The sequence below is a fragment of the Acanthochromis polyacanthus genome, chromosome 5, assembly GCF_021347895.1.
Source record: "Acanthochromis polyacanthus isolate Apoly-LR-REF ecotype Palm Island chromosome 5, KAUST_Apoly_ChrSc, whole genome shotgun sequence".
In the NCBI taxonomy this organism is placed as follows: Eukaryota; Metazoa; Chordata; class Actinopteri; family Pomacentridae; genus Acanthochromis; species Acanthochromis polyacanthus.
In genome coordinates this window covers 12,423,743-12,439,605 of record NC_067117.1, presented here as the reverse complement: position 1 = coordinate 12,439,605, position 15,863 = coordinate 12,423,743, and the positions used below count along the sequence as shown (strand labels likewise).

Genomic DNA, 15,863 nt, shown 5'->3' with positions numbered 1-15,863 from the left:
AATATCACCAATTTACCCCAAAAGTTACACCGACACAAAGATGGTGTCCGTAAAGGTAAATCTGGCATACTTTGTGCTAAGTTTATTTTCAATTTGCCTAGTGAATATATATATATATATATTAATAGCATAATTATGTTCGTTCCACTACAGGAGAGACTTGTCTGTATCACCAGTCAGACAAAAGAAGTTGTAAAATCTTGACAGATTATAAATCTAATATTGTGCATCCCTTGTCAAGAGCTTACCACATTCAGTAATTTAGTGAGAAGAGTGACTGAATCCGCATTAAATAGTTTTTCTTTTGAAACGATTTTTATTTCAAATACTGGCAAATGCCGTTTGTTACTTGGGCATTTCCAAAATCAGCTCCGCCATGTAAAGCATTGACCCCTCCTATATCCTGACAGACACTTAGGGATAAGATAATGTTTGTCACATTATTTTTATTTTTTTACAAATACATTCAGACCCATCTGATTTGAGGGAAAGAAAATGTAATGATAAATATAGCTCGTTTGTTTTTGTCTGACACATGTAGCGGTTCTGAATATCACATACAGCACCAATAATGTCGAAAACATTGGACAACGTACCTTTTGCACCTAGTTCGCTCCTCTGTTTCTTCATACAAGGAACTACATGTCTTTTGACAAGTGTTTTTTGTTTGTAGAAAATCAACAAAGCCAACATGGAGGCAGTCATTTTTCCCAATTTTTGCATCAAACACATCCATCCATTCTCTATACACCGCTTTATCCTCACTAGGGTCGCGGGGGTGCTGGAGTCTATCCCAGCTGACTCGGGTGAAAGGAGGGGACACCCTGGACAGGTCACAGGGCTACATATACTGCACGGACACACAATCACTCTCACATTCACACCTACGGGCAATTTAGAGTATCCAATTAACCTCAGCATATTTTTGGACTGCGGGAGGAAGCCGAGCGCCCGGAGAAAACCCACGCATGCACAGGGAGAAAGATCCCAGGCCCAGCCCGGGATTTGAACCAGGGATGTTCTTGCTGCAAGGCAAAAGTGCTAACCAGTACTACACTGTGCAGCCCCGCATCGAACACATGCAGTTAGAAAATGATGTGCTTCTGACGTCCAGCTTCCCTCTGCCACTGGACATGTTCCCTCTTCAGTCTTAACTGATGTCAGCTGTGTGTGGAGCTGTAGCACGTTTTCGGGTTCCGCTTGCTGTGGAAATTCTACGACGTCGCGTCAGGATTGAGGAGGCAGACACAGAGACTGAGACAGTTTAGGTTGAGAATGAGGTTTATTGATGTCAGGAGAAGTGACACAAAAAGCAGGACATTCAGGTGAGCACTGGTAGCACCAATTCTGAGGACTCTCCTCGACTTTGGGTATATATTGACTTGGGAGGAATGCCATATTTAGATTACAGCCCGATATAGAGACAACTTGTCTGCTCAGTAACGTGAGACTAAAGAACGTCAGGCTAAACAATACCTGTCATACTAAAATAGTTGTCTCTTTCTCATGAATCTTCTTCTGCATTATCTGGCTTTTTCAGGGACAGATTAGAGGCAGAGAGGCCTGTTTGTGCTCACAGCCCAACTTTAAGAAAAATGAATAGGACCAGGGTTCAAAGATGACAACCTTTGAGGTGAACTGTAGGACCTACAGTATGATTTAAGGCGACTGCAGCTGACAGATGCAAGGAAATACCTCAGTAAGGGGAAAGAGTCCTTTTTCCTTCACAGTCCTGGCAGACTACTAAATGTCTGTCTGGTTACGGGGCCCAGCAATGGCTCCTCTAAGAGCAATCTATTCAATTAAGCAGCATTCCTAAGACCAACAAACCATTTCCTGTGAGGGACAATTAGCATCATGATTATCATTAACGTTCCATTATTCTGCGTACAGTATGTGAGTGTCAACATGTCAGTTTTTGCCCTGCTTTGATAACAGCAGCAAGTATTTCTGGAGTGCAGCTGATTCTTCCATTTGCACCACTTAATCCTGCAGTTATTTGTTGAATCTGAGGTAGTTTTACCAGAATTTTGACCAGCTGAACAGACAATTCAAACTTAAGGTCCACAAATGTCAGACAGGCTGAATGAGTGACAGCACTTCACCACAGCGGCCGCTCACTTTCAGCTCTGCCAGGTGGTCGGCTCTGGTGGCGCCGATGTTCAGGATGGCCACTGGCATTCTCCTGTCACCAGCTGCCAGTAAAAACCTGTATCCCGAGTACACCTTGGGTAACAACAAAGAGGAGCTCAATTAAATACTGAAGTCCAGAAAGTGTATGTTGTAAACCCATGTCATTTTGACCACATTACTTAACAGGTTCTTCTAAAACCTACCTGTAATGATGACCCGACGACCAGCACGGCGTCCGACTCTGCCAGTCTGTCGTGCACAAACTGTACAGTTGCTTTGTTCACAGTGTCTCCAAAAAACGTGACCTCTGGCTTCAGTATCCCTCCACAGTCCTGACAGGAGGGAACTCTGAAGTGGAGAACCTGCTCGTCCTCTAAGAAGACGTCGCCATCCGGAGCCACAGCACCCGCCTGAGCCGTCCAGTCTGGGTTTGATGTTAGAAATCTCCTCTGGAGCTCCTCCCTCGCTGAGATGACACCACAGCCGAGACACATCACCCTGAGGATGCAGAGTTCATCTTGAAATTGTCAGTTTAGCCTCATAAGAAAACCATTTTCTTGTTCAGTCCCAGCGTTCACCAGGTGCTTTGACAGTCAAAACACACAAACACGCAAGACAAAAGGAGATGGGGCAGAGCAATAAATAGAAAAAAAATAACATAAAAGAATAATTAGCTTGATTAGCACCTATATCAAAGGAATTAGTGATGATAATAATAAATTTAGTTGTAATGCACTTTTCATTTAGGCAAAATCTCAAAGAGCTACATTTAAGATATAAAACGGATAAAAACAAAACAATCGTGTAATAAAAACAGAGCAATCAGAAAAAATAATAAAAAATAGAAACATTCAGGGGCATATTTAATTAAAAGCTTTGTTAAAAAGAAAGGTCTTTAGGTCTTATTTTTAAAAATACAAACATCCACTGTCTGTGCAGACAGTTTGATTTTAACAGGCTTTGAGATTTTGGTTACCGAAATAATTAAGGTGATAGGAATTTTATTTGGGGTATTACTGCATTAAAATTTATTTTTAGAAGCTCCAGTAGCAATGAATGATCAACCCTGTGGTATTTTAGTGTTAATGTATTTCTACTTGCACTGTTCACCACTTTTGTTTCAAATAAAATTGAGACTTGAGATTCTTCTGTAATCTTCAGTTTAATAATTTAACATGCATGTATGTATTAACTCAACTATCCATTAATCCATGAGCTACACACCTCTTAATGCTCATTAGGGTCAGGGGGGGGCTGGAGTCTATCCCAGGGCGATAGGTAGAGGACCAGCTTATTACAGGGCTACAAATAGACACAAACAACCACACTCATACATCTACGGACAAGTCAGAATGACCAATTAACCTCAGCATGTTTTTCAATCAAAATCAAGCAAATCAAATGCCTTGATTGTCATTGGACATATGTACAACAAAATTTTGAGTGCATTTTCTTTGTGGGATAAAACTATAACAACAGATAAAGATAAAATATAGAAATAAAAAATAGGTAGTGTCTACAGATACGGACCCGTATGGCAAGTGCTGTATCCATAGTCCACAGGCTACGGGTACGGGTCCGTACCTCTAGCAACAACCTAAAAAATATATACACTATGCAAATATATATATTATATATGTATGAGAATAATTAGATAAATAACATAAATAAATACTGCACAAACCAACCCAAAACTGCACTGCCTATGCTAAATGTACAGGTTCAAGAGTCATTGCGCTGGGATTTATCACACTGGTTCAGCTGCTTAATGGCACAGAGGTAAAAATTGGACTGTGGGAAAAACCGGAGTACCTGGAGAAAACCCATGCATGCACAGAGAGAACATGTGAACTCCATGGAGAAAGATCCCAGGCCGGAATGCAAACCGCTTTTATTCTAGTTGTGAGGTGACAGTGTTCACCACTGAGACACTGTACAGCCCCTTCAACTCAACTAACAACGAAAAAACACTGTCCATTCATTACATGACACTTAAAACAGCTAGTTTTCTGAATTCAGAGTATGAATTGTGGGTATTTAATATTTCAAGTATATTCTGCTGATAAAATTTTCATACTCTTAGTTCTAAGCAAGTATTTTTGTACTGCAACACTGCCACTGCTGCTCTTTCAAAGAACCTGCACTTCTTTTCCAAAAGATCAATGTGTGAGATGATGTTTCCTCACCTGTGGGCACAGCCGTGGAGCTCTGTCAGCCTTTTCTGTCCTGCCTTTGAGTGAAGAGCATCCACATTCTGTGTAACCAGCCAGTGAAGCTTGCCTCTTTCCTCCCACCGCTGCAGCACCTTGTGAGCAGAGTTTGGCTGGTGGGAGGAAAACTGCGGCCACCCAACAAAGTTTCTGGCCCAATACCGCTGACGGGACTTTGCACTGCGGACAAACTCTGCGTGCTGCATGGGGCGTCTGTCAGTGCGAGCGTACAGTCCGACTCCCTCTGAGCGATAATCTGGGATACCTGACTCGGTGGAGAGACCTGCTCCGGTGATGGCAAACAGGCGTCTGGCTCGGGCCACAAAGTCCTGCAGCTGCTCCAGAGACTGAGCATCAGTGGTGCTGCAGGCCGGGACAAAACTCAACATACCTGCAGGAACGGAGGAGGCTCTCCTCATAGGTGCTGTTTGTGGAGTGAGGACCGGCCATGGCAGTCTCATCTGAAACAGGACACATAATGATAAAAGTTAAAAACAAACCCATATTGGCCATAAATGTTCTTTTAGTAATGGCACTGAAACAAGCTTCTGACTGCTTCAAATTTTACAGTGAACAGTTATTTAAAAAAAAACTTCTCCACATTTTAATGACATAAAACCAGGTTAGACATTTTAGGTAAACCCTTGATGCTGTTTGAATCCCACTTTTAAATTTGTGAAAGCCTTATTATATGTTTGAAATGTTAAAAGGGACATTTTGCTGCTTTTTTGCAAGCACGCTTCCAGGTTCAGTTACACTTAGATTTTGTACTATATATTATTTGTTATTTCAATTTTACTACTAACCTCTGTGTAATTGTGTATATTCCATTAACCAATGTTTATTGTACTCTGGCAAAATAACTGGATGAATAAAGTAGATCTTATTTTATCTTAAAACTATTATGCATAGACAAGTCAAATCTAGACTATAGGTTATACCAGAGAGACTAAATATTCTTTCAGATGTGTGAAACCTGTGTGCTATTTGTAAATGCAAACATACACAGACACAAAAAAACAACACTTTTTTTTCTTGCTTGCAGACCACATTAAACCAGGTCCAGATCTGAAGCCACAACATGTAGACAGGTCATATCTGGGGAAAGTTGTCTCAGAGAGGCTACAGATTCATTAAAACAGCCTTTATGCTGTTTGTGAACATGTAAACACGGTGGATTCCACTGTTTTTTTGTTTGTTTGTTTGCCCATATACCACATTAGCTCAAATCCAGAGCTAAACTCATTATATACGCAGTCTCTCATTTGTAAGATCGAAATGCGGGCAGTTTTTTGCACGTTCACAGAGAGCATAAAGGTTTCACAAAATTGAAAGTGGTTCCAGACAGCATCAGCGTTTTGTTTAAAATGTCTAACGCAGATCAACAACAGTAAAATGCTGGAAAGTTGAGCCTTCCTCGACTTTTCTTTTAACTAACTTCAGCGTCTTCCTCCACTGAGGGGCAGCAAGGCACCGACAGTGAAGGCTAACTGTCAGGTAGCTATGAGCCTGTGCTAACACACCTGCAAACTATAACAACCGTCTCAATATATTGTGCACACAGCATTAATGTCAACAGTACCTAAATATATAAAAGAAAAATACGAAAATATAGCAAGACACATCCTCAAACAGTAACTTGGCTGCTGTCCTTCAGTGCATATTTCTACCCGGTAACTAACCGCTAGCTAACTTAGTTTAGCTACATGAGCTACTTTACCTTATTTGTCGCAAACAGCGGTGGCTACAGGGCAAAGTTACTGTAGTTCTCAGCTGGAGAGAGAGTCAGCAGCTGTAAAGAGTTGTTAAATAACATGACAAACCACAAAAGGCTGATATAACATGGGAACCTTTTCTCACATTGACATTGACAGCAACCGGAAGTACCTTATTTAACGTAACAAACGCGACCGAGGTGCAGTTTGGGAGTTGTAGTCCAGTTATTTTAGCTCAGGATTTCAATTTCACTTTTAATAACTGTGGGGACACAAAAGGATTTTTTATTTTAATGAGCAGCAGAAAAGCTTTAAGACTGATCTTAAACAGATACAACTGCAGTTCTAATCAGCGTCCACACATCTTTTCCATTCTAACTTTCATTTAAATGTTTATTAAATAAATGTGACACAACTTGCCCCTGTGCACAGACTTCAGACAAAACCTAGATACACTGAAATACGATTATATGTTTAAATTCCACACACACTGAGTTTACATTCATATTTATTCAGAGGTGTAGTAATCCTCGTGTGATACAGTGCTGAACAAAGTGCTGGGCATCATCTCAGCCTCCTTGTGTGACACTTTGCTGAGATAATGTCAATTGTTTGTTTTAAGGTAAGAAAACACTGGCGCTGCAAAACAGTGTGTAAGATTACAAGTAATTCTGAGATATGATGACATCTGAATGATGCAAAATTGCACAAAAGTAGGGACCATGTAGTGCCTAATCATTCATTCAGTACAGTTTTAGCATAAATATGATGATACCAGTGATGGATTGTTGTCATCAAATGTAAACAGACCATATATTTGGATGAAGAGTTGAGCAACTGAGAAGCACAAAGAAAATTAGCGTTGCTTTTGTCTGTGTCCATTAGAATATGCTGCACACATCCTGATTACAAAACTCCAAGATATCTGTTAGAAAGAAAAACAACATGAACATTAGTATTCTAATTATGCAAGAATTTAAATACATATCTGAGTTGTACAACAATCAGCCAGTGTGTTTGGTTGTAGTCATACCAGAGTGCGTGCAGTTGAAAACAGCCTCTACATGAGTGTAAAACTCCTCCCCAAGGATGGAGCGGTAGTCCATGTGGCTTGTGTGGACAAAACACTGTGTTCCATCTTTAAACAGCAGATCACTTTCTCCATATTGCTGAGACTCAAAGAGGTTAAACTGAGGGTTGGGGTTGGCTGCCAAAGTTTCCTATAAGGTTTAAAGAAACGGTTTTAAAATAAACATCCACCTAAACACTCCCTGTGTTCTTTAGGTGTCTGTAATGATTTACAGTGGCATGCATTAGATGAAGCAAAACAAGTGGACAGATGGCAAAAATCATGCTGGCTTTAAGATTTCAATCATCTATTGGGCCCAATGAAACTATACACAGTGAAACAAGATCATCTTTGATGAGCGCAATCCTCACTCACTGAGACATTCTGTCAATTTTGGAGTAATTTATTACACAAAGAGTCAAAAAGTTGTCGTGTTTTTATTTCTCAAATGAGAAATCTGTTCAAGCCACAGCTTCAACAGATCCAGTAACTTTGTGTCAAATTCAGAAAAAAAATCTTCTGTCTATTATGAATGCAGGGCGAAAGAAAGACGGAGGGAAGATGGGAGCTAAGAAGGCAAGGAGAGCAAGAGGGATGGTAAACCTGGCACATACTAACTACACCTTTAAATGTTTACCTGAAGTGCTACTGTGTGATGTAAACTGTCCTTGTCTCACAATGCACAGTGCTGTTTTCCACTGCTGCCTTCTCCCTTTCATTCTCAGAAGGGCAGCATCATCTCTATTTATCAAGCAGTCTGCCAGGACACTGAGTAGGTAATCCTAAAGGGATCCTAAAAAGATCCACTTATTTTAAAACAAACTGACCTGTGACTTCATAAGGAAGTCGTACACTCGTGCTGTGAGCACTGGCCGTGTCATGATGGTGTTGGGTGGGATGACTCCTAGATTACAACTCTCCCACTCTGACAACGGGGCGCGACGACCGTCACCACACAGCAGCTCCAAGTCCGATGATGTCCACCCCTCTGCCCAACCGGTGGAGCTCAGACCTGAAGTAATACATGACAACAGCAACATCATAAACATACAGTCAGGCAGTGTTGTTTTGTGTGTTTACGTCCAGTCTTGATATCATCATCTTGAATCTCACTGAGGATGTTGGCCTGAAGGTTGTGCTGCTCAACGAAGGCCACATCACCGTAGCTTTTACCACTGGGATCTCCAACCAGGCACCTGTGAATAATGAGTACAATTCAACTCAGTTTTATGTATACTGCACCATCTCATGCCATTTCAAGGCATTTCACATAGAAAAGGAGAAGACCTTATAAAAGGACAGACAGAAACTCAATAAAAATAAACAAACATTGCATCGGATTACTTTTGAGCAAGCACTTGGCAACAATAGGAAGAAAAGACTCATCTAACAAGATGAAACTTCCAGTAGAACCACGCTCAGGGGGGGCAGCCATCTGCCTCGACCGGTTAGAGTGAGGGTAAAGGGGGAAGGGAACAAGATGGCAGATGCAAGACAAATAATGCAAAAGAGAGCAATATACACTTGAAAGGTCAGTGAGACCCCCAGTCTTACCTGAAACCTGAAGTAAATGACAACACCATGGGTAAAGAATTAAACAGTCACTTCAGGAAAATTGTTATTTCTTTCCTCATTGATAATTCAGATTTTCTTTGCCCCCACATATTTGTAAAATAATGTCTTTAAAAACTCTGTCTTCATATAGTGGAGATCATTATGAATGATACTGTGTTTCGTGGATTCTCATGTTTCATGCTGCTTATTCTAACATACTTCAGCAAAATTAGTTTTAAAGCCCAGAAATGTATTGTCTTCATTCATTCTCACAGCTGTAGACAGTTGTACTTCAGTTGTGCCTTTTTCCTCAGTAGATACAAACTTAGAGGTAAACTGGTCTGAATCAAAATGTCAGATATTTATCTTGGGTATCGGTGGAGACTAAAATACAGGGAAAATACAGAGAATATTGTATTTAAATGAACTTCTCAGTGAATCCTAACGTTGCTCTGTAACTCCTGGATGTCCACATAACGGTATTTTAAAGGCTTAAAATGTGATAAGTCGGTGTTTGGTTTACTGCTGGCACCAAATAAATCAGGGTTAAATGCATTAGAGTGGCTGCAAATATCTTTAAACTAAAACTTTCTTAATGGCTGAATATCTCTAAAAGTAATATTTATTCACAATTTGTCTGAACCCTCTTTATAAATCACAGATCAGGAGAAAACTGGGGCTCATGTAAGCCGCTGCACAAACCTTAAAGCCCCCATGTTGCCATAGTAACGCTCATTGTGGTTGTCAGCACAGCGTTTGGTCGCAGCCTCCCCTGTGCCTCCCATGCACACTTTGCACAGATTCCCCAGAGATCCAGGAAGGCAGCCTTTCCAAAACACGTCATTGTACACTGATGAAACACAAAGTGGCAAACGGCAGTCACATGTGAGTTTTAATGCAACGCTTAAAATCACAAACAGTCATCAGTATGGAGTACAAAGGTCAAGAGGTTGAGATCGGAGAAGAGATGTGATATATGTTAGCGCAGTGCAGCAGGGCTCCATGTGGATTTCTGGAAACAGTACCTTGGTTTGGGTCACAGACTGAGCTGCTGTTTTGCTCCAGACTTAACTGGTGTCTGTACGGCAGCAACCAGCCTGCAGGACTGTACATGTGGCCGTGACACGAGCGGCGGCCTCTCAGGTTCCCAATGAAAATGTTCCTGCTGGAGCGCTTTGCCACAGCTAAAGCTGCTACCGAGGGCAAGACTGAGGAGAGAAACAGCAGTAGTTTGCAGTAAAGACAATGAAGGCAGCAGTAAGTTGACCATTTAGCTGCCTTTCTCTTCATCTTACCGTCTGCCTCTAAGTGAGTCGATCCTGTAGCAGGGACGCATTTTCTTCCTGAGAGAATTCAAGAAAATAGAGTCCAGACTTATCTTTTTTTTTAAATAATGAAGACTAGTATTGCAGTTAATCTAATAATTGATCCAGTGGTTATTTTTATAGTTGACAATGTAGGTATTGAAATATCTGAAAATAGCAGAAAACCTGTTTGAACTGAGTTTTGAAAGCTGCAGACAGAACTGACATCAGAAAGTGACATACATTCACCTGATGATTGGATTTACCTCATATAAAACATATTTTATCGACAGAATGACTTTCTCCAAAGGCATATGTTTAAAAAAAAAGACTTCTACATTCAGTTACAATGCCTATTAGACTCAAAATAATTAGCCAAACAAACATCTGGCAGACAAATGAGCAACAATTTTAATAAATTGTTAACTGAGTCATTTTCAAGCAAAAACAACCACATTTGCAGGTTGGAGTCTTTCAAATGTGTCAATTTGTTGTTCTTCTGTTTTATATAAATAGGAATCTAAAATATTTGTGACTAAATATAATTTATACAGTTTGAAGATGCCATCTTGGACTGAGGGAAACTCAGATGGACACATTTCACTAGTTTCTGATAGTATGCACACAAAATGATGAATCGATTAATTAGGAAAATCACCTGCAAATTAACTGAAAATGAATAATCATTCTTTGTAGCCACAAGTACCATATTATTTGTGCAGTGCTTTCCTCAGTGCAGTCTAAAATGCCAATACACTGAATTAACAGCTCTATAAAAAGCAGCAAATCCTCATGTCTGAGACACTAAAAATAGATATTAGAAGCAATTTGCTTGATAAATGACTTTGGATTAATCAAATATCGACTTTGCTGGCTATCTATTTTTTGTTAGCCTCCTACTCATTTAATCAGACTACACGCTGTCCATTCCACAGTCCACTCAATTAGTTTATAATGAATATAAGAAATTCTCCAGCTTGATTTTGGAGTAGCTTTTTTGCTGTGTGTTTATACATTGTTACTCCACCAAGGAATGCGGCGGAGTTATATGACCATCTCTGTTCGTTTGTCTGTCTGTTATTCCGTCTGTGCGCAACATCACTCAAAAACGGATTTTGATGAAATTTTCAGGGAGGGTCAAAAATGACACAAGGACCACCTGATTAGATTTTGGCAGTGATACAGTGCATATTCTAGATCCATGGATTTGTTAAAGATTTCTATATCATTGCCAGATAGCACCATGTTACTGTAAATATGACAACAAGTGAACGCCACATCAGCTGCCTGCTCACAATCACGTGATTGTGATCCTACTGTAAATCCATCGCTGCGGATTTATCGGGACTTATCTGTCAGAAATAATACAAGGAACAATTGATTAAATTGTGGGGGTGTTTCTGAGTCCAATCAATTCCTGCTGCCCGCTACTTATTTATGTCACGCTATTCGGTATTTGTACACAACGTACACATGCATAACGCCTGTGGTCAGCGTAAGGTCATTTTGTTTGTGGGTACATCTATATTAAATAGCCACATTCTATGTTGCTGTGATTTCTAAAAAAAAATGCTGCATTTCTGATGATGCCATATGGGGGAATGAACAGCCTTGGTGGAGTACTGTGCTCTCTGGGTGCTTTTCTTGTTAGTTTATGCAACAGTCTTACCATAATATTCTGTCACAACAGGAACAAGACCACATTTCCCCGCAATGAATGAGTGAGTTGCGTCCAGTGACACAGCATCCACCTCGTCCCTCTGCGGTGAAGGGACAGGTTGTTGGAGTTTGTACAACATTTATCTAAAGAGTGATGAAAATCTTGACATCTTGCAGTATAGATGACTTACCTTAATTTTCTCAATACAGTCACGCATTGATACAGCTCTGACGCACACCAGCGGGTCTGACTTTATGCTGAGAGCCCACTGCTCGCATTTCTTCTGCTCTGCGTGGCTGATGCAGCACCATCGTACTACACTGTCCTCCAAGGAGCTTCCTGCAAACACACACAAGGTCAGCAGTGCCATGAAACCACATTTTGAATAAATAAATTAACATCTGCACATCAGTGAGTGTAAGCACCTTCATGCCCGAGACCTTTGAGCAGTGCAACATAATCCAGCCCTAACACCTGACTGACATCCATGTCATCTGGTAGAACAACCAGTTTCTCTGTGGCGTCTTTGAAGAGAAGGTCGTTCTCTCCAAAAGATGAGGAGTTGAAAAGTTGGAAGCGCCGCCTCTCTCTTCCTTGTTGGCCAAACAGCAGCTGAAGAATCATTAAAGATTTTTTTCTTGAAGCAAAAGAACAGCTACAACAAAGTGACTCACATGTGTGGGCAAAAAGTGAGAAAAACACGTACCTGCACGGTCGCTAGAAATTTGCGAACAACCTTGCGAAAATTGAGTCTGGTGACCATTCCTCCTCCTGGACCACGTCCCAGATTACACTGTCTGTAGTGGCTGAGAGGAGCCTGTGTGCCATCGGTGCACAGTAAACTGAACTCATCTCGCTCACTCTCTGACAGAAAATAAAACAGCAGAGAAAAGTGGATGTTACTGTAATTAAATAATGACGTTTGCCGTTGGATTCTGCAAGTCTAAATCAGTTAAGTTACAAATTAAATGATTTCAAGCTATGTAAACCGGGGTAATTTAATACAAAGCATATTGTAATATTGTTTTCATAAATCACTGAATTGCCGCTGTTTAAGTTTGATCTGCTTTATTTGGGTATCTCTGCTGGGTGCAAACTCTCATCTGCTGCAGGTGATATTCAGGTGAGACAACCGACTGGAGTTGGTTTTGTGTTGTGATGAAAAATACATTGAAAGACCATTTTCACTCTAATGTTGTCATATACTATGTGTTTTCCCTTGTCTGCACTGGCCACTTAGATCCACTACCCTGATTTGTAGCACGTGGTTTGACACAAACACCAGCTGTTATTGTATCTTGGAGAAGGCAGCGTGTTGAATCATTGATCTTCATCTGTAAAAGCAGTAACAGGAGTCACCTGTGTGCAGCTTTCATACCTTTGTCTTTCTTACGTCAGCAGCTCAGTAGAAGGAAGGTTTTCACTTAACAATGTTTCCCTCATCTGCACAAATATTTGCACACAGATCCCTCCAGAAGGATTTTATCAGTTGTGAAACTCACACATTTAGCTTCACTAGGAATTTGAATTTGAGATAAAAACAAAAAAACACCACTAAGATAAAGTTGATTATTTCATAATATTGTTTGTCTTATTGTAATGTTTTGTTCTTAAATTTATAACCAAAAAGTGTCAGATTCACCATACTGTTAACCTAATTTTGAAGAACACTACTACTGCTATTTGTGTCTGTCAAGTAAATTTTGTACATTTTTGTCTCTATTGTACAGACAGACAGCAGGATATATGAAGAGAGAATTATATGGGATGAACATGATCCATGTCTTAAACCTCTTAAGCCACCAGGGTTCTCCAGATCCAGCTTATTTACTGGAATAGAACAAATGCAGCCAGACAAGATAACATTAGATTATACTGCTCACCGTCGATGCTGTCAAAGGCCAAATGGTCCACAAATGCAACATCTCCTGCCCCCCTCCTGAGGCATCTGTGGCAGAGTAAAAGAGACAACAATAGCAATTCATTGAAGTTTTTACTGCCGAGGCACATGTTTCAAATATATCAAACATCCTGACCTGAGGGCTCCCTGGCTGTTGTAGAAAGGCTCACTGTGGGACGTTTCGCAGTGGTAATTCTTCTGGCGAATGTACGACTTCTGGCCTTGGCACAGAGAGCACAGAGGAGGCGCCATGGCAGCAGCTCCAGGAACACAGCTGGCACTGAAAAAGGTACTAACATCTGCCAGAGAGGAGAAAAACAAGTCAGGGGACTGAAGAAACACAGATCAGAAGTGAGAAAATGGAGAGATTAAGTTGTATTGTTTTACTAGCTTGTTACCCTGACTTAGTGGCTGCTCTTTTGACCAACTCAGGTAGTTTCTGGACAGCAGGAAGCCGAGAGGAAGACTCCATCCAGCCGTCCATCGAACCCCACTGTGACAACTCTTGAGGCCCTGCAGGGACCGGATGTCCAAGCTGCTGTTTCTCACCACAGCCACAGACAGAATACAGCCTCCTGCTGATGCACAGACACAGATCAATGGGCCGTCTCAGATCTTCTTGGTGAACACACACGTTGAAGTTGATCATAAATGAGAAGTAAACCCACCGTCACTGTATATCTCCTTGGCAATGGCAACAAGGTCGAACTGCTTCACAGCAGAATAAACTTCCCCTGCATCTAAAGTCACGATATCAGCACGATTGGCCTGAAACAAAGGATTCAGAGAGCGAGCTGTAACTTTCCAACTTCAACTCAGTGCTGTTCCATCATTCTCTCTAAAGAGACGACGCAATCAAACCCTTATGGTGTCGCAGCCTCAGTGTAAAAGGATTAGTATCTAAATTTACTGAAATAGTGACATGAAAAACATTTGCAAGTGGTCAGACAGCACACCCTGGAGAGTGTAATTTATATTACATTAATAGAAATTATGCTCTACTTTGGCTCTAATGCAGCTGCCTCTTTATCTGGACTCACTCTGTGATGTTGAGCATTGTCCCATCCACAGCACTGATTGTTTACATGTCACAATTAATAGCCAATCAACACTACAGGATAAATGTTGAGAAGTTTCTTTTATTTAAACCATGTAAAAAAATAAATAAAGGCGTATCAACTAAGCTTTGTGTTGGAGTTGAGAAAATTCTTAATTTTGACAAAGAGATTCTAATTTTTAGCTAAAATCTATATTGGATCGGAGGTATTGGTCTCCTTGACGACCAGGAAGTGGTCATCAGACATGCTGGTTGATCCCTAATGTTTAACCAGTCATAGTTCGTCTTCAGAACAACATCTGAAATTCAGTTCCACCTTACAGTGAGGTCAAACATCATATAATATTATCTAAATAAGTATTTTAATTAATCTGGATTTCAATCTGGTAGTGTGGTTTCAATATTGTTAAGTTTGGTGATTTGTCTGTGTGGATTCTCACTCATTCAGGTCACGGTAATCCTCAGTGCTTCAGTAGGAAGTAATTGGACTTCTCATTTAGGTTCTTAAAGTATTTCACCTCTCATCCAATAGGCGTCTGACCGATGGGGAGTCCAGGGTATAATATCACCCCTAAATCCCATGGATCATGGCCCATTTACTACCTCAGATTTACATGAATCAAAAGCATGAACGGTTGTGAAACTGCTTACTTTGCAGGGATGACTTAAGGTCGCCATGTTTTATGATGTTGAAAATGAAAGCTACAACATTTTATAGTTTAATGAGGGATGTCTTTAAGGAAACAGTAAATTCCAGTCACCTTTGCTTCCTGATTTTTATATTTCCTTGTTCAACCTTTGACACCCACTGACCGCACAGCTTCCTTTAACCAATTTGTCTGTTTAATTAAATTTACATTTTTTAAATAATTTTGCTCTGTTGCTAAATATTATATTGTTTTTATAATAGAAGACATTTCATGAACATTTTGAAACATATAAAGCTGTATTGACATATCCAGCCTCTGCAGATGTTTATACTAAATAGCTCTCAGAGCTAAAACTGACATTTCATTTAAAAACTGCCCACCTTGATCCTGTCGATGCAGTCAGCTGTGCTTGAAGCTCGTATGCAGGAGAGTCTAGCAAAAGCAGCCACGGCAGCTGGAGGAAGCACTGCCACCAGAGCTTTAGCTAGTTCTGCACACTTCCTCTGCTCAGGATCCGACACTGTGCACCATCGCATCTTCTTAGCTGAAGAACAGTTCAAATAGTTCAGGATCAGAACAGTAACATGCATTTAGTTCTTCTAGTGGAGAAT

At 40.5% G+C, this 15,863-nt stretch overlaps 2 protein-coding genes across 2 annotated transcripts; both read right to left on the bottom strand.

Moving 5' to 3' along the window:
* Positions 1 to 1,263: 1,263 nt before the first annotated feature.
* On the bottom strand, positions 1,264 to 6,242 carry sirt4 (sirtuin 4). Its single transcript, XM_022189237.2, has 4 exons — positions 6,064 to 6,242; positions 4,320 to 4,804; positions 2,337 to 2,631; positions 1,264 to 2,226 (listed from the first exon to the last, which is right to left on the bottom strand). The coding sequence occupies exons 2-4, from the start codon at positions 4,802 to 4,804 to the stop codon at positions 2,074 to 2,076; spliced, it is 933 nt and encodes a 310-aa protein (XP_022044929.1). The 5' UTR covers positions 6,064 to 6,242; the 3' UTR covers positions 1,264 to 2,073.
* A 307-nt stretch (positions 6,243 to 6,549) lies between these two features.
* sxph (saxiphilin) lies at positions 6,550 to 15,847 on the bottom strand. Its single transcript, XM_022189240.2, has 16 exons — positions 15,633 to 15,847; positions 14,214 to 14,313; positions 13,944 to 14,120; positions 13,682 to 13,844; positions 13,529 to 13,593; positions 12,352 to 12,509; positions 12,071 to 12,257; positions 11,836 to 11,984; positions 11,655 to 11,745; positions 9,977 to 10,024; positions 9,707 to 9,889; positions 9,384 to 9,531; positions 8,241 to 8,323; positions 7,955 to 8,139; positions 7,092 to 7,278; positions 6,550 to 6,983 (listed from the first exon to the last, which is right to left on the bottom strand). The coding sequence occupies exons 1-16, from the start codon at positions 15,840 to 15,842 to the stop codon at positions 6,940 to 6,942; spliced, it is 2,178 nt and encodes a 725-aa protein (XP_022044932.1). The 5' UTR covers positions 15,843 to 15,847; the 3' UTR covers positions 6,550 to 6,939.
* Positions 15,848 to 15,863: the final 16 nt, after the last annotated feature.